This window comes from Strongylocentrotus purpuratus, unplaced genomic scaffold (genome assembly GCF_000002235.5).
Source record: "Strongylocentrotus purpuratus isolate Spur 01 unplaced genomic scaffold, Spur_5.0 spur5_scaffold_3, whole genome shotgun sequence".
NCBI lineage: Eukaryota > Metazoa > Echinodermata > Echinoidea > Camarodonta > Strongylocentrotidae > Strongylocentrotus > Strongylocentrotus purpuratus.
The window spans coordinates 3,789,164-3,808,761 of NW_022145609.1; the positions used below are offsets into that span (position 1 = coordinate 3,789,164).

Below are 19,598 nucleotides of genomic sequence, written 5' to 3' on the forward strand. Positions count from 1 at the left end.
AAGCGATGAATGTGAAGAAAACAGCCAAGATCTGACCGAGACAATTAAATCAGCCTTAGAAACCCTGCTTACAGACAAGTTGTTCGTCGATAAATTTGTCACAGCCATCAGGGAGCAGTTGATGCTGGAAATACACGAATCTCTTTGCAATGAAGTCAAGCAATCGCTCGACTTCGACATCGAATCCCGAAACGCGAGAATCGTAGCGCTTGAAAAGGAAATGGAACAACTAAAAGCCGAGAAAATGACAGCGATTCATGGCGACTTGCAAGACGTGAGAGGATCCATGGACGACCTAGAGCAATATTCCCGCAGGAACTGCTTAATCTTTTCAGGTGTAGAGGAGAAAAGAGGAGAAAATACAACAGAAGTGATCAGAAGTCTATGTCGTCAAAATCTTGGCGTCGAGGTCAACGTTGCTGATGTCGACCGGATTCACAGGCTTGGTCCTGCTCGACCGAATGGCGAACCACCGGAGAACGATCGTCGACCACCGACTTCGAGAGCGACAACAAAGGCAAGAAACATCATTGTAAAGTTTAGCAACTACGGTGCCCGCGAGAGAATTTACAGCGCACGGAAACGTCTGAAGGATTCTCCAGCAATTATCCGCGTGTACATCAACGAAAACCTGACGAAAATCAGATCGAAGCTGTTGTGGAAAATCAGAAAAGCAACAAAAAATACAGAACATCGAGTATGGACACAGGACGGTGTAATCATCGTCAACAAACCCGGTGGTGGACGCATCAAGGTAACCCGTGAAAGTCATTTTGCTAGATTATCTGAACTAAACTTTTATGAATGATTTCGGACATTTTGAACTGTGATGCATAAAGCTTTATCTTAATTTCTACTTTTGCTCGTTAAATAATATTATTGATTTCATGTATGTTCGTTTTGATACTGCATTCTATTTAAAATGCGCTGTAATATTTGTTATAAGTGCACAAAAAAGAATCAATCTATATATGCTTGTTCATGTGGAAGTATATGTCATGTAACATGTGCTAAAGCAGAATCATATCCATTACCCTGGATATGCCAACCTTGTTTAAGTAATGCCATACCTTTTAATCACATAGTTGATGATTTAGACTTTAAGTTCGCTATTCATACCTTCTTTGAAATAGACCACCCTTCATTTCATAATGGAAGTCACGATGATTTACAATTTGATATTTTCTCCCTGAATGAAGTGATGAGTTCCCGGTTAGATGACCATATTTCTGATTGTAATTATTATTTCAATGACACCTTCAATGTTAAAATTAATAATCGAAAATCAGAAGGTCAATTTTCATTGTTCCACTTGAATGCTCGTAGTCTTATATCAAAGTTTTCTCATGTTCAAGATTACATACATACACTTCACCACGATTTCACAATATACGCATTTACGGAAACCTGGTTTAAGGGAGACCCACATTCATTTTATAATTTGCCTAATTACAAACTTATTCAAAAACATAGAATTGGTCGTGTAGGCGGGGGTGTGTGTATGTACGTCAGGGACAATGTCACCTTCAAACCAAGGACGGATTTGGATTTTTGTACTTCAACTATAGATACTGTTTTTATTGAAATCGTAAAGGAAGGGAAGAATTTAATCGTTGGAACTGTATACAAATCTCCCGATACTTGTGGTACAGAGTTTAATGACCATCTTGAAGAATGTCTTGGTAAAGTGAACAAAGAGAATAAACAATGTTATATTGCTGGAGACTTTAACTTTGATTTACTTAGTTACGCCCTTCATTCGGATACCAATGCATTTATCGATACAATGTACTCCTCCTCTTTTCTCCCACTTATCACGAAACCAACCCGTGTAACTACTAACTCTTCTACTTGTATTGACAACATCTTTACAAATGTTTTGAATAAGCCAATCCTGCCTGGTATTTTGTATTCAGATGTGTCTGATCACTTTCCAATCTTTCAAGTAACGAACTCTTTACCACCAAATTACCACACCCACTTGAATAGGAACAATGCGAGTCAAGTTAAACTCCGAATAGACTTTAACTCATTGTGTGAAGATTTAGCATTGTATGATTGGTCTTTGGTAACATCCAAAACCAATGTCAACGAAGCTTACGATACCTTTATTCAAGATTTTAAACAGATGATTTCAAAGCATTCGAAAACAATACCTGGTAAGGATAGACGTAGATCATCCAAAAAACCATGGATTACGAAAGGCATTCTCAAATCTATTGGTAGAAAGGAACGCTTGTATAAGCGGTATTTAAAACTGAAAAACCCCTCCGTGAAGAAAAAGTACACATCTTTCAGAAATAGGCTTACTCACATTATACGTGTCTCCAAAAAGAACTACTTTGCTGAAAAGCTTGAATCAAATCGCCATGATTTAAAGAACACTTGGAAAACTCTGAACAACCTGCTTGGTAAAGATAGTAAATCGAAATTACCCTCATTCATTCGTAAGGATGGTGTAAGGCTTACTGAACCAAAAGCAATTGCAAATGCATTTAACTCGTTTTTCGTTAATGCTGGTTGTTTTGATGATCCCCAGACCACCGGATGCTTTCGTGACTATTTGAAAACCAGCGTAACGCATTCTTTGTTTCTTTCACCAACAGATCGAAATGAGATCTTGAAGTTATCTTCTTCCTTGAAAAATAAACACTCATGTGGGGTGGATGATATGTCACCATACGTTATAAAGAAGTTAATTTCCTATATTGTTGAACCTTTAACCCATGTGTTTAATTTATCATTTATGTCTGGAACATTTCCTGATTCAATGAAAGTTTCAAAAGTCATACCTTTATTTAAGAAAGGTGATATACATGATTTATCGAACTATCGCCCAATATCATTGCTTTCGACTTTTTCCAAGATTTTAGAAAGACTAATGTACAATCGATTATCTACTTTCCTTCATAAGCATTCAATTATTTTTTCGGAACAGTTTGGGTTTCGAAAATGTTATTCAACAGAGTCAGCTTTACTTTTTGCATCCGAACTTTTGTACAAATTTTATGAAAAAAAAGAGATAGCTTTAGGAGTGTATGTAGACCTTAGCAAGGCATTCGATTGTTTGGATCACAAAATCTTATTAAGAAAATTAAGTTTTTATGGAATTAGAGGCATTCCATTGGAATGGTTCCAAAGTTATCTGTCTAATAGAACACAATTTGTAAATTATAATGAATCTGACTCTGAATTGCTATTAATGAAGCAAGGTGTTCCTCAAGGTAGTATCTTGGGCCCGTTATTATTTTTGCTCTTCATAAATGACATTGTTGAGTCTTCAAGGAAATTACATTATGTACTGTATGCCGATGACACAAACATCTTCTATTCTGGTAAAAATTTGAAAGACTTAATTTTCGAAGCCAATGTTGAACTTCAAAAGGTTGCTAGCTGGTTTTCATCAAATAAATTAAAAATTAATCAGACCAAAACAAAGTTCATGATATTTAACTTTGGTAAAAAAAATGATACTTTAATTGAAAATGTTAATCTGACAATAGATGGTAACTGTATTGACCAGGTACAATTTGCCAATTTTTTAGGAGTTGCCATTGACAACAAACTTACATGGGCAAAACACATTGAATTAATTTCCAGGAAGATTCGGTCCCAAGTCGGTGTAATGAATAAGCTCAAAAGTTTTCTACCATCCTCTACCATGCTTTCTCTTTACTACACTCTCATATATCCTTACTTAACGTACTGTAATTTAGTTTGGGCGAGAACGTCTAATAATTTATTAAAGCCCCTTATCATACTTCAAAAGCGGGCTGTTCGGTTGTGCTGCAATGCTTCATTCAGGGCGCACACCTCTTCATTATTTAAATCCTTAAATTTACTCAAACTTCCAGATATTCTTTCTCAACGGACTTTATTATTTATGTACAAACTCCAAAATAATTTACTACCAGTAACGTTTTATGACAGTTTTCATTTGAACTCGGATGTCCACTCCTTTAATACAAGAAAAAAAAATGACTTCCATCTACCAAAATTCACTAACTCATTTTTGCAAAATAAATCAATTAGATATCAAGGTCCTCACAAATGGAACTCCATGTCAGGTTATTTAAAGGGTATTAAGAACCAGAACGCATTTAAACTTAAACTGAAAAGAACAATACTTGCCACTTATTGATTTATTGAAATACATAATTGACTCATATATTTTGTTAGCATGAAACATTATTATTATTGTATTGTATTGTATTGTATTGTATCGTATTTCATCTTATTGTATTGTATAGTATCTGTATGTTTTTATGTTTGGGGTTGCTTGTTTACAAGTTTTTAACTTATTTTAGCAATCCCGGTATTTATTTATAATGATTTCATTTGTAATGATTTCATTTTGATGTTTTTATCTTTTGCCGAATAAATGTGAATTTGAATTTGAATTTGAATTTGAATAATCAATCAAACAAAAACTACAATCGATCATATCCAATCAATCAAAACATAACTCCTGTCAAACAACAGCTAAAGTCCAAACAGACATGAAGCCAGGATATATACACTCCCAATTAAAAAAGAGAGAAGATTCTGTGATTTGAACAATAACAAAAATCCAGAAGGGAGGGAATCTTCAGCAAAAGATCTTGAAGGGAGGGACCCTCCTCGACTTGTACTTCATTATTATTAATAGAATTCTAATTATACTTCATGTTATTTGCATAATTTAGGAATTCTATTACATAACATTCGTACAAGTCTTCAGAGGGTTAGCATATTCAAAGAGCAGATCACAGAATCTGAAAAAAGACGAACTTACATGAATAAACAACCAACACTTGAATTGCAGGTGTATCAAAATTTGTAATCATAACACGAACCTCAAAAATAATGAAGCATAAAAGGATTACTCAGATCTCCTTGACTAAATCAGTCTTGCTTAAAAGTAAACTACGATCACGTGAATCATGTAAATACATCTCTAGTAACCTAGGATTTTCCTTTAATGGAACTGTACCAAAAATTGATTACCAAAGAGAAGCGAACCTTCTTCTCATTTAACATAGAGCCCTCTTTCGTGATAATGTCATGATATAGAACATAAATTTCAAGAAGCTTGAGCTAAAACCGAAAAAGCGAAAGTTCCATCTTCAACGACGGGTTTGTGGTAAAAGGTTTTGAATGTTCGGGCATTTGACCAGTCAGCTTTCTTCATTATTTCTTTCAAGGTGACCCCATGAGCGAAAGCAGAAGAAGTAGCGGCACTCCTGAAACTGTGCGCCGAAAATACTGATGTGTCAATGCCTGAAGCAAACAAAGAGAATTTTAACCATCTTGCCAAAGTACTGGAGGTTACCGATTTGTGAGGTTTTCTAGTTGAAATAAAGAGCTTCGTTTCCCCATGACATTCACGAAGAGGTTTGGTACGATTAAGATATTCCTTAAGAGTTAACAAAACACACAACTTCTTATTCGAAGGAAAAGAAGGAAGCTCAACTATTCGCTTAGCAATACCCTTTTTTGGAGTAGTCGTTTTTAAGACATCCATGACCTGAAAAACTGCACGATCATCTGAAATGTGCATGAAAGAGATATCTAAATGATTGAGAGTCTGTGTACGTTGCGCTGTAACAAGTGCGACTAACGACACAAGTTTTTGACTCAAATGAAACAAAGAAAGTTGATAATTTTCTGCCATTGAACACAAATAATCCAAAACCCTGGAGACTTCCCACGTGCTCTACTCCGGTTGCGATAGTTTCCCGTAGCATTAATGATAGTCCACCTAGCAGCTACCCCACAGGCAGTAGCCAGGACAAAGTTCCTCCTCTCGTAACCCCCACAATTTCTTTGACCCAAACCCTTTGCGACCCCATCTGGGGAGCACCGCCCGCCCCGTCCAGACTTTTCGCAGATGTTGTTAAAAGGAAACAACCTCCCGAACCTTCTTTGGTAGACTCCCCTAAACTTACTCCAATTGTGTCTGCTACCCCACCGCGGAAACTAATGAGAAAAGTTTCCTCTCCCGTGACCTCAGAACCTCCCTCCCCTGTATCAGTATCGCTCCCTGCGTCACCAATCCCATCCTCTCCCGCTTCCACGGTAGACACTGTCGACACTGATGACGTGGCGGGATGGGATGATACACAGACTGACGATGAATCCTTTGACTGGGCCTCCTCTTTTCCGTCCAGTCAAGGACCCCTCTCTTCAAAGGAAATTTGCAAATTTCTAAAGATTGTCAAAGCACGGAAAAAACCTCTAGAGGTAGCGAGAAAATTCACTTCCAATATATCAGGACTTGTAAGACAACTTAGACCCCTGAGGAACAGTCCTCTGTTTACTAAAAGTACACAGCAGAGGATTTACAAATTGATCAAAAATTTAGATATCTAATATGGCCATCTTCTTATGTAATATGAGCGTAGACCTGCATGCCTTCCTCTCCCTTTTTATGACGCTGTCGTTGCTCACCCTTAATACTGGAGGTTGCTCCAATGCTATGAAGAATGCTTCAGTGTTTAGTTATGTTGATAATATTGCGTTTGATTCTGACATTGTGTTTCTACAAGAAATTAATGACCTCTCCCAGAATTCTCAATGTTGGAATTTGTGGTCATCTTATAAACCTTTTTGTGCCCCCGGGCATAATCGAGGATCCGGAGTAGCTACCCTTGTGAAGAATAATCTTTGTAGTGATATTGACTCCTTAGTTATACTTAATAGCCACATTATATATGTTAAAATTGAGTTCGATGGTGGTATGTATCATTTATATAATGTGTTAATGCCACAAGATGACGGCCTTGCTATTAAGGCTGTTCATCTTCTTGCGTATCATGTTAATCAGTGCAGTGATGGTGTTATTATTATTGGCGGTGATTATAACTGTACCCTATCTCCGTCATTAGACAGATTGTGCATGCCTAATGAGCATAGACCTAAGTTATCTTCTGCCCTCAAGGAAGTGATTGATAGTAATAAACTATGTGATACGTGGCGCAGACTTCACCCTCATGAAAAGAAATACTCTTGGCATAGGAACAACCCTCACAGCGTTAATGGTGTTTCTAAAGCCAGACTTGATCGTTTTTATGTGTCTTTTCCCCTAATACCTTCATTACACTCTTGTCGTATTCTACCTTGTACTCTCTCTGATCACTGTGCGATTTCCCTGAAAATTAAAATTCCCCCACAGAAGCCAAGAGGATGTGCTTTTTGGCATCTTAATAATTCCCTTCTTGATGACAATGACTATAGAAGTATTATTAGTCATTTTTGGACTGACTGGCAAAATAAAAAAGCCGACTTTCCTAACATTCTGTCATGGTGGGACTTTGGTAAATCCCACATTAAGGTGCTCACTCAAATGTACGGATCTAAGTTAGCCAATGAGAAGAAGGAAACGATATTGAATATCAATAAAACCATCGACGAACTGCATTCTTCGCCTGAATTCACGCCTGATATCCAGCAGGCTCTTGCTGAACAAAGAACTGAACTAAACATTCTCCTTAAGAATCAAGCCAAGGGTGCTCTTGTAAGGTCACGTTTTCAATATGCTAATGAGATAGACACTAGCTCATCCTATTTTTATGGTCTTGAAAAATCAAACTCTACTTTTAAAACACTCTCTCGTACCCGTCTCCCTTCGGGTAACATTACAGAGGATCAGAACGATATTAAAATTCACGTTCGGAATTTTTATAAGAATTTGTACTGTCGTGTACCTATTGATGAAAATTCGGTTGATACTATTTTATCTGATCTATCGAAACTCAACCCTGAGGATTCAAAACATCTTGACGCTCCTTTGTCATTCAATGAACTTGATATTGCTGTCACACATCTCGGCAAAAATAAATCGCCTGGTCTAGATGGACTTTCTTCTGAATTCTATCAGACTTTCTGGCCCTTGATAAAAAATGATCTCTTCTCTGTATTACAATATGCCATAAGTACTGGAACCCTCCCACATACTTTTCGTAGAGCAGTGATTACGTTGATTCCTAAAAAAGGAGACCTGGCAGACATTGCAAACTGGCGACCAGTCTCTCTTCTAAATAATGATTACAAAATTTTTGCAAAGATACTTGCCAATAGATTGAAACATTATATTACTAACATTGTATCTGAAGACCAAACGTATTGTGTTCCAGGTCGAACGATTTATGACAACTTAAATTTGATCCGAGACATTGTACACTTCTCTAATTGCAATGATACCCCTCTTGCAGTAGTTAATTTGGATCAAAGGAAAGCCTTCGATAATGTAGATCATAATTATCTCTTCAATACCATGAGAGCTATGGGCTTTGGAGAATATTTTATTTCTTGTATTCAACTTTTGTATAATGACGCAGAGGGCTTAGTCAAAGTGTGTGGATCCCTCACTGCGCCTTTTCCTTTTCAAAAAGGCATACGCCAAGGTTGCCCTTTATCTGGCTTTCTGTATTCTATAGCCATAGAACCTTTTCTTCACAAGTTAAAAGTTAATCTTTCATCGTGTTCTTTCTCCTTACCCAACACAGATATGAATGTCTCGGTATCTGCGTATGCGGATGATATATCAATTTTTGTCACTGAAGACAAAGGCTTTGATATTATTCTAGATACATATAACACTTTTAGCAAGGCCTCGGCTGCCTGTCTTAATTATGTTAAATCTCAAGGACTGTGGGCCGGATCATGGTCGAAACGTAGAGACAGGCCCCTTGATTTCCTGTGGAATTGCGAAGGTCTCCTCTTTCTTGGAGTTCATCTAGGAAATAATAATAATTATGTAAACAAAAATTGGTCAAAGTGTAAAGAAAAACTGAGTAAGACTCTATCTCGATGGAGCTCCCTTTCTTATAGTTTGTCCTTTAAAGGCAGAATCATTATTGCTAATCAATTAGCTGCATCTAAACTTTTCCATTGTCTTGCAGTTTTGTCTCCCCCTCAGCAAACACTAATTGAACTCCAAGAAATGCTTATTAATTATGTCTGGTCTGGTAAACGACATCTTTTAAGAAAGCAAATTCTGTTTCAACAACCCAACAAAGGTGGACTTGGTTTGGTATGTCTCCAAGCACGAACCCTTACATTTCGTTTTGCCTTTTTACAGCGTTATCTCAATCTCTGTTCTCATCCTGCGTATGCCCTTTGTTCTCATAATTTTCGCAGATATAAGAAACTAAATCTTGATTTTCCTTTGTTTCTGACTGAATTAGACCCAAAGTTTTATACCAGCCTTCCTTGTTTCTATTCGGAAATGTTGCGTGCTTGGATTACCTCTGGAGCAAGCGTCGAGACATCGTCCTTTACTGTCAACCATGTGTTAAACATTCCCTTGAATTATTATAAATTTCTTCAATTTACACTGGATGGCGACAAGATCTTCCCTGTTAGACTTTTTGCATGTGGAATCAAACTCGTCAAGCATCTTGTAAACCCGAACAACGGTACCTGGCTCCGAGCAGACGAGGTCGTCATTGCCTCCACTTTGCAGCGTCCGTCTTTACGCCTTTTGGAACTTGACCTCTGTCGACTTCACAAAGAGATTTCCGGTTTGTTTCCTAGATTCTTTTCGAACAGCGGACTAAGACTGTCAGCAGCTTCAGCTTATCTTAATAATCTGACTGAACCTGTTACCTCTCCGTTCTCGATCATAACTAAAGACAACAAGAACATTCTTGACACGCCGACTAAATCGTTATATCGAATCTTCAACCGTGCTATTAACTTTCTTCCTAGAGCTCAAGTTACTCATTGGCACGAGGCTGGGTTACTTTCCCCTTCTAAACTAATCAACTGGACTGAAATCTACTGCTATCCATCATCTAAGAAAGATGGGGACACTCAGTACAAACTATTACACAATGTTCTTCCGTCGCTTGCCGTTCTTCATCATCTTAATCCCGATATCTCCTCTTCATGTGGATGGTGTGGCAAGAAGGGAACTATTCTACACCTCTTTATCGAGTGTACTTCTATACAACCGGCCTTGGATCTTCTTCATCATCTTCTGTCAAGTCTTCTACCCGAAGTAAACATTGACTTTGACCTCTACTGGACTCTGGTTCCACATGCAAGAGGTCGTAACAGGGAGGCCGTGCGCCTATCCAACTTTTTTATTGTTATTCTTAAAAGCACATTATATTGGCTTTATCGTACCTCTCGTTTTCTTGATCCACTTCCTTTTTGGAAACTTAGAATCAAGAACAGAGTCATTCTTGATTATGAATTTCACAAATTACAAAACAATTTGGTGTTATTTCATAAGATATGGTCGTACAATAATGTACTCTTTCTTTCAGATGATGTTGATCTCACATGGTTGATTTAATTGTTGTTTGTGATAAGTTTGTCTTGAGAAGAAGCTCATAGTTGGAAGTTATGAATTCCCATAATTTAATCGTTTTGAAACACTCTATGGATGTGTAATCATTTGTAATCAGTGTTTAGTACAATTTATGTTTTTTCTCAATTTCTACCGTCGAAATTATTGTTTTTTTATGAATTGTTTAATGGTTACTTTCTCATGTATTACGTACTACTTGTTGTTGATTATTGGTATATGATTCTCAAACACTTATTATATTAAGTGCATCACTGTTATTTTTTTTATCTGTTTTAATTATTATATGTATTGTAAATAAAGTTTTACTTTCAAAAGTCAAAAAAAAAAAGTCTCTTTCTCTCTCCCTCATCTCATTCTCTCCCACTCATTATCCCACTCTCTCTCTCTCTTCTCTCTCCCTCATCTCTTTCTCTCTCACTCATCTCATTCTCTCTCACTCATTATCCCACTCTCTCTCTCTCTCTTCTCTCTCTCTTATCTCTTTCTCTCTCCCTCATCTCATTCTCTCCCACTCATTATCCCACTCTCTCTCTCTCTCTCTTCTCTCTCCCTCATCTCTTTCTCTCTCCCTCATCTCATTCTCTCCCACTCATTATCCCACTCTCTCTCTCTCTCTCTTCTCTCTCCCTCATCTCTTTCTCTCTCTCTCCCTCATCTCATTCTCTCTCACTCATTATCCCACTCACTCTCTCTCTTCTCTCTCCCTCATCTCTTTCTCTCTCCCTCATCTCATTCTCTCCCACTCATTATCCCACTCTCTCTCTCTCTCTCTCTTCTCTCTCCCTCATCTCTTTCTCTCTCTCTCCCTCATCTCATTCTCTCTCACTCATTATCCCACTCTCTCTCTCTCTCTTCTCTCTCCCTCATCTCTTTCTCTCTCCCTCATTATCCCACTCTCTCTCTCTCTCTTCTCTCTCTCTTATCTCTCTCTCTCTCCCTCATCTCATTCTCTCCCACTCATTATCCCACTCTCTCTCTCTCTTCTCTCTCCCTCATCTCTTTCTCTCTCACTCATCTCATTCTCTCTCACTCATTATCCCACTCTCTCTCTCTCTTCTCTCTCTCTTATCTCTTTCTCTCTCCCTCATCTCATTCTCTCCCACTCATTATCCCACTCTCTCTCTCTCTCTTCTCTCTCCCTCATCTCTTTCTCTCTCCCTCATCTCATTCTCTCCCACTCATTATCCCACTCTCTCTCTCTCTCTCTCTTCTCTCTCCCTCATCTCTTTCTCTCTCTCTCCCTCATCTCATTCTCTCTCACTCATTATCCCACTCTCTCTCTCTCTTCTCTCTCCCTCATCTCTTTCTCTCTCCCTCATCTCATTCTCTCCCACTCATTATCCCACTCTCTCTCTCTCTCTTCTCTCTCCCTCATCCCTTTCTCTCTCCCTCATCTTATTCTCTCCCACTCATTATCCCACTCTCCCTCTCTCTCTTCTCTCTCCCTCATCTCTTTCTCTCTCCCTCATCTCATTCTCTCCCACTCATTATCCCACTCTCTCTCTCTCTCTTCTCTCTCCCTCATCTCTTTCTCTCTCCCTCATCTCATTCTCTCCCACTCATTATCCCACTCTCTCTCTCTCTCTCTCTCTTCTCTCTCCCTCATCTCTTTCTCTCTCCCTCATCTCATTCTCTCCCACTCATTATCCCACTCTCTCTCTCTCTCTCTCTTCTCTCTCCCTCATCTCTTTCTCTCTCCCTCATCTCATTCTCTCCCACTCATTATCCCACTCTCTCTCTCTCTCTTCTCTCTCCCTCATCTCTTTCTCTCTCCCTCATCTCATTCTCTCCCACTCATTATCCCACTCTCTCTCTCTCTCTTCTCTCTCCCTCATCTCTTTCTCTCTCCCTCATCTCATTCTCTCCCACTCATTATCCCACTCTCTCTCTCTCTCTCTCTCTCTCTCTCTTCTCTCTCCCTCATCTCTTTCTCTCTCCCTCATCTCATTCTCTCCAACTCATTATCCCACTCTCTCTCTCTTCTCTCTCCCTCATCTCTTTCTCTCTCCCTCATCTTATTCTCTCCCACTCATTATCCCACTCTCTCTCTCTCTCTTCTCTCTCTCTCTCTCTTCTCTCTCCCGCATCTCTTTCTCTCTCCCTCATCTTATTCTCTCCCACTCATTATCCCACTCTCTCTCTCTCTCTTCTCTCTCCCGCATCTCTTTCTCTCTCCCTCATCTTATTCTCTCCCACTCATTATCCCACTCTCTCTCTCTCTTCTCTCTCTCTTATCTCTTTCTCTCTCCCTCATCTCATTCTCTCTCACTCATTATCCCACTCTCTCTCTCTCTTCTCTCTCCCTCATCTCTTTCTCTCTCCCTCATCTCATTCTCTCCCACTCATTATCCCACTCTCTCTCTCTCTCTTCTCTCTCCCTCATCTCTTTCTCTCTCCCTCATCTCATTCTCTCCCACTCATTATCCCACTCTCTCTCTCTCTTCTCTCTCCCGCATCTCTTTCTCTCTCCCTCATCTCATTCTCTCTCCCTCATCTCATTCTCTCCCACTCATTATCCCACTCTCTCTCTCTCTCTCTTCTCTCTCCCTCATCTCTTTCTCTCTCCCTCATCTCATTCTCTCTCCCTCATCTCATTCTCTCTCCCTCATCTCATTCTCTCCCACTCATTATCCCACTCTCTCTCTCTCTCTCTCTTCTCTCTCCCTCATCTCTTTCTCTCTCCCTCATCTCATTCTCTCCCACTCATTATCCCACTCTCTCTCTCTCTTCTCTCTCCCGCATCTCTTTCTCTCTCCCTCATCTCATTCTCTCTCCCTCATCTCATTCTCTCCCACTCATTATCCCACTCTCTCTCTCTTCTCTCTCCCTCATCTCTTCTCTCTCCCTCATCTTATTCTCTCCCACTCATTATCCCACTCTCTCTCTCTCTCTTCTCTCTCCCTCATCTCTTTCTCTCTCCCTCATCTCATTCTCTCCCACTCATTATCCCACTATCCCTCTCTCTTCTCTCTCCCTCATCTCTTTCTCTCTCCCTCATCTCATTCTCTCTCCCTCATCTCATTCTCTCCCACTCATTATCCCACTCTCTCTCTCTCTCTCTTCTCTCTCCCTCATCTCTTTCTCTCTCCCTCATCTCATTCTCTCCCACTCATTATCCCACTCTCTCTCTCTCTCTCTTCTCTCTCCCTCATCTCTTTCTCTCTCCCTCATCTCATTCTCTCCCACTCATTATCCCACTCTCTCTCTCTCTCTTCTCTCTCCCTCATCTCTTTCTCTCTCCCTCATCTCATTCTCTCCCACTCATTATCCCACTCTCTCTCTCTCTCTCTTCTCTCTCCCTCATCTCTTTCTCTCTCCCTCATCTCATTCTCTCTCCCTCATCTCATTCTCTCTCCCTCATCTCATTCTCTCCCACTCATTATCCCACTCTCTCTCTCTCTCTTCTCTCTCCCTCATCTCTTTCTCTCTCCCTCATCTCATTCTCTCCCACTCATTATCCCACTCTCTCTCTCTCTTCTCTCTCCCGCATCTCTTTCTCTCTCCCTCATCTCATTCTCTCTCCCTCATCTCATTCTCTCCCACTCATTATCCCACTCTCTCTCTCTCTCTCTTCTCTCTCCCTCATCTCTTCTCTCTCCCTCATCTTATTCTCTCCCACTCATTATCCCACTCTCTCTCTCTTCTCTCTCTCTTATCTCTTTCTCTCTCCCTCATCTCATTCTCTCCCACTCATTATCCCACTCTCTCTCTCTCTCTTCTCTCTCCCTCATCTCTTTCTCTCTCCCTCATCTCATTCTCTCCCACTCATTATCCCACTCTCTCTCTCTCTCTTCTCTCTCCCTCATCTCTTTCTCTCTCCCTCATCTCATTCTCTCCCACTCATTATCCCACTCTCTCTCTCTCTTCTCTCTCCCGCATCTCTTTCTCTCTCCCTCATCTCATTCTCTCTCACTCATTACCCCACTCTCTCTCTCTCTCTCTCTCTCTTTCTCTACTTGTCTCCCTCCTACTAGCTCTCACTCCTTATGTCCCCTTCACTCAATTCTCCTCTATATCCCTACTTCTTACTTCAATTACTTATATTTTACTGTAATTGTATAATGTACCGAGCGACACAACAGACAAGTGTGTCTATCTCTCCCACCCCCCCCTCTTCTCTCTCTTTCTCTCTCTCTCTCTCTCTCTCTATCTCTCATATTATGAAGAAAGGGAGAGAGCAACTGTGTTATAGGACACAAAGATCAGATGACATGTGCTCCATGGTCTATCTTCTATCTCCTGCACGAGTCTATTCTACATTCATATTTAACCCTAGTCCCAACTCTGTACATTAACCTAAACCTCTACCTAACGGTAACCCAATCACAATGCTAGCCCTAACCATAAATGTCACCTAAACAAATATCAGGTTACCACGAAAGAATATGAAATGTTATCATGGACAGAATTACTATTGATATTTATCTTTTTCCTTTTTTATTCATGCAGTGTAATAACATTCTATAAATGTCTAGATAACATACACAGCCTAATAAATTCAAACTAAGATCTTTTGTTACTCAATGAATATGTCACCTATAGAATGTAGACAAAAGCATGAAATTAGTCAAGCTTGTTTGGCTTGTGAGAATGTATTTTGCTTAGTCCATCTACCAATTAGAAAAGTAATCATCTGTAACAATTTGACAAGAACCAATTGCATGTCCATGGTTTTGTAGCAAAAAAGAATGCGATTTCAACCATGAGCTTGGATAAATGTGAATCTCTTTAAATTGATATTAAAACATTTTATCCAGACACCAGGGCCCTGTTTCACAAAACTTGTCATCCGTAACAAGGTACCATAACTTTTATAAGCTACTGAACTCCTGGCATTGATTGGCTGAGAGCAAATTTGTAAATTTGTCATAGCAATTTAGCATTTGTTATGGAGGAAAAGTTTTATAACACAGGGCCCAGAATCATGAGTCTAATATAGGTATTTTGTGTAATTACTCAGTCCATGCATTTCTTACAAAAATGTATAACAATCATGATACCACCTCTATGTATAATGAAGTGAAGAGACTAGTTTTGTATGGTATGGGTCAATAGTGTCATGTACGAATGCCGATCTGTGAGACATTGAATAACGACTGACAGATTAATCCACAAAGTACCTCAAAATATGAGTATTCCAAGGCACTTGTCTGTAAAAGTATACAATTATAAAGGCCTATAGACAGTCTAAAGTAATCATTATTTTTTTTATAAAGTCATGAAAAACTAATAAAAATTCAGCTACAGAATATTTCTAACATTTACATGCAAATCCTATCACTCCTAAAAGCCTTTTCTAAGTATCCTATTCTAACTAAGTATCCACTTTGCGATGTTGAATACTAGAGTGTGTATGTATATGATGTTGGTTTCAAAGAAACGATTTTTGACCAAGCATACCATGAACCATCTTCAAAGGCATGAATCACTATTACAGATGAAGACCTGACCCTTGTTAATGAAACGGCCATTGCAGCAATCGGGCCATGGAAGAACTTAATTTAAAATTTAATTTAATTTAATAAGGAACTTTACATAACTATCCTGATCTAAGGAGACATGAACGAACGAACCATTACAATATATATCTGTTTTGACCACAATACAATATAAACTTTAAACAAAGTTTACACTCGAAAGCCAGTGGGACATTAACATTTTGGGTGCTTTCTTCAACTCTCTGCAAGGTCACTTGTTTACCACACGTGCACAAAACGATAGACACTACTAAACAAAACGATTCATTGTGCATCATGGTTTTGCAAAATTACCCATTACTAGGGTCTTGATTATTTCCATGACAACCCTTTTAATATCAGTATAGATTAATCTTGCACTGGGCATAGTTAAATAATCTTGAAAGCCTTTGGTAGGCCTATATCTATCCCATAAAAAAATAACATTGGCTAACATGTGGCAAAGGGACGATATCTGCATCACATATAAATAGTATACATTATATGAGGTAATGTTATTCTGACCATCAGAAAATGGTGAACTTGTGCTTTACTTGTATCATATTGTGAAAAAGAATTATGTTTAAATGTCTTATTATTGTCAAGATAAGTAGCATTAGTAAGGGACATAAAAAGGCCTGTCATACACTTTTAGAAAGAGTTAGCACCTTTCCGTCTCTGAATAGACAAATCATAAAGGCCCAAATTCACAAAGGAGGTTTAAATTCAACCCAGAGTTTAAATCTTTATTTACATAACCCATAAGCGCGACACAGACAGAGGTCCAATATAAGACGCGCGAAAGGCAAGCAACGCTTATTTTGCACTAATTTTTAAACCATAGGTTAAGTTCAACGTCCTTTGTGGATTCGGGCCCTAGTGTTTACATCACAAGAGTGGGCACCTGCCATTATTGCTTGATAAATAGTTTAAACTAGAGATCCATGTCACAACTCATCATTTCTGCTTCCTCCCAGTGCTTTGACTGCAGACTTCATTGCTTCAGTCACTGAAAGGGATGAATGAGAGAAAACAAAAGATATCAAAATAGAGAAACCATAATTGAAAAATGACATTTAAAGCTGACTATATGACGAAGATTTGACAAGTGGCAATACGAGGGCAAAAAAAAATAGAAAGAAGTTGTTACACTATTTAATAAATTGGAAATGAAGTAAGGGAACCCAAAAGATCATAATTGATATTTTTCATAAAAAGGTAATTATATGACAAAGATTTGAAAAGTGGCAATAAGAGGGCAATAAGATTAAAAAAGAAGTTGTTACACAATTTAATAATTGGAAAAGAAGTACCGGTAAGGGAACCAAAAAAATATAATTGATATATTTCATTCAAAGCTAATTAAATAACAAAGATTTGAAAAGTGGCAATAAGAAGGAAATAAGATTTAGAAAGAAGTTGTTACACAATTTAATAATTGGAAAAGAAGTAAGGGAACCAAACAAAAAGAAAAGGCATTGAGTTCCTACCTACATTAGCACTACCAGGGGATCTTAATTATTTGTACCTTACTTGTAGAATTCTCAACTTTGTTTTTGCAGATTTGAATTTGAAGTACATGTACATGTACATGTATGTTCAGGAGATGTAAATCATTTTGAAAGAATGATTTGGCTGAGCATGCAACCAAGCATATTATTTTGTTGTACCTGTCTCTATCGAAACGTTGGGTGGGTGGGGGAAGGGGCTACATATTACACCCCCCCCCCTCTAATCCGGCAGATCAATATCTATAGGAAGTGTGTTATATAACCTACTATACATATACATGTATCACTCATGACTAGCTGTACATACCCATTAGAGCATTTGAATAGAAGTACTTGTATTGGGGATTTCCTAACGTGTTGATTAGGTCAGGTTGAACTACACCATCTGAGTTTAGAAAGAGTATACGAGGAATGTATCCACCGTCGGGTTGAAATTGAGACCCTTCAGGTTCCTCGTCATCCTGGGGAAGATAACCATCATAAAACATCACAATGACAGTTTGATCTCTTAACCCTTTCAGTACCATCATATATACTTCTATCAACTTCAGCTCCAACTTTGTCAACTCCCAAAGTAAATCTTTTGATCCACTGGCCCACAATTTTAGAAACAAATCCCCTGCATTTTTGAACAATATTAATTCCCTTCACTTCTTCAACAACAAAAAATAAACACATACCAATTTAACTTCATGTACTTAAAGTGTACCGATAACCAAAACATATCTTACTCGTGATGTAACAGGTTCCAAGTCGCTCTATTGAATTCAAAATATAAGCTTCAAATATTATTTCTACAAAGAGATATTATAGTTTAAATACGTTCTCAGTAAAAAGCCAACACACAATTATGCACTCGCATAGAATAGGGTGCGCATGAAACCCAAGTGTGACTTATATTCTGTGTGAACCTTTTATGCAGGATTTTATGTTATCCTTTATTGTTATTATTTATTATCCTTTACCTGTGTATACACTTGAGGATAGTGCCTCGTATCATTTGAAATTACTATTGTCATTATTCCTAGCATAAAATGTTCAAAATAAGGGGCTGAAGGCAAATCTGAATACACATTCACATTCTAGTTTCAGATTGGCTAAAAATTTCATCCATGATACGTGAACATATTTTCAAGAATCCAGGCTAACTCGGCTCAAAGACAAGTCGGCCCAGCTGCAAAAATGGTCAGTTTTTGTCAATTAACCATAACCCTAACCCTTAACCTACCGAGTAACCCTAAACCTGCAAAAACTGACTGTTTTTGCAGCTGGGCCGAGTTGTCTTTGAGCCAAGTAAGCCGGACTCCATTTTGAACTACTGAGATATCATATTATATTATAATATATATATATATATATATATATAGCATTTTAAAATGACAACTCACCTCTACGTTGACCATCACAAAGTCACTGCTTAATTTAAGTATTTCTTCACTGGCAGCAAACTTGGGTTTTAATGCTACATGGTAAAAACAGGAAAGGAAAACAGAGAGATATCAACGTGTGGAACACAATGCCATGTCTCACAATAAGATAACATTCATCAGGATAAGAAGCAATCGTCATCTTACAACAGGGCTCTGCACCATTATGCATAGTCTGAAATTGAAACCTGTATATATGTACAAGGCTAGGATCCCATGACTTAGATTGTAAGTAGCCAAATATATCAGTCTAGCCACTGTCAGTATGTAGCTATATTTGGGAAGTTTGATGATTATCAAGTTAAAGTGACTCGGTAACATTGTTGAAGGTTGATGAAAAAAATTGCTTAATTTTTGTATAAAATGTTACTTACTATATTCCTTCTACTATACTAACCCTCTGACATGCAAAAAATCCTGAACAAATTCTCAAACCACAAAGATATCTATGGCGTCGATGTGAGGCACCCTCTAGCAGTGATTAACAGTAACTTCTCCCAACCATTTTTGAATTTTCCCAACCGTTTTTCCATGAGAAAAATACATAAAACAGGCTATAAAAATCTGTCAACACTTAACTGTCTGGAATGGAATGTAGAGTCATTTTATTGCTTTGTGACGATTTACATTCACCTTAAATGTAATTAAATTGTCCTTGTCTTGATGCTGAACAGGCTTTGACAAGTAGCAGAATAGAAGTAGAATAACATAGTTGGGAGAATTAAGGAATCGATCAGATCAGTTTTTCCCAATTTGTACCATGAATAATGATCCGTTTTCACTCAAATTTTCAGATTATCTTTAATTGTACATCTAGCATTGAAGTCACTACCTTAGCACCACTATCTCTCATCTGAACAATGTTACAAAGTCCCTTTAAGGGTATGAATAATTTAGTTGTTAAATG

At 38.3% G+C, this 19,598-nt stretch overlaps 1 protein-coding gene across 1 annotated transcript; it reads right to left on the bottom strand.

Annotated features, from left to right (window-relative positions):
• Positions 1–14,705: 14,705 nt before the first annotated feature.
• On the bottom strand, positions 14,706–18,753 carry LOC115918989 (thioredoxin domain-containing protein 12-like). The gene is made up of 3 exons (XM_030996448.1): positions 18,653–18,753; positions 17,572–17,725; positions 14,706–16,762 (listed from the first exon to the last, which is right to left on the bottom strand). Exons 1-3 carry the CDS (start codon positions 18,665–18,667, stop codon positions 16,701–16,703), a joined length of 231 nt encoding a protein of 76 aa, XP_030852308.1. The 5' UTR covers positions 18,668–18,753; the 3' UTR covers positions 14,706–16,700.
• Positions 18,754–19,598: the final 845 nt, after the last annotated feature.

What these genes read in the sequence shown, in the direction of transcription:
- LOC115918989 (XM_030996448.1), bottom strand. An exon ending in CTATTCAAATGCTCTAATGG is followed by an intron (nt 16,763 to 17,571) that starts GTATGTACAGCT and finishes CATCCCTTTCAG; the next exon opens with TGACTGAAGCAATGAAGTCT.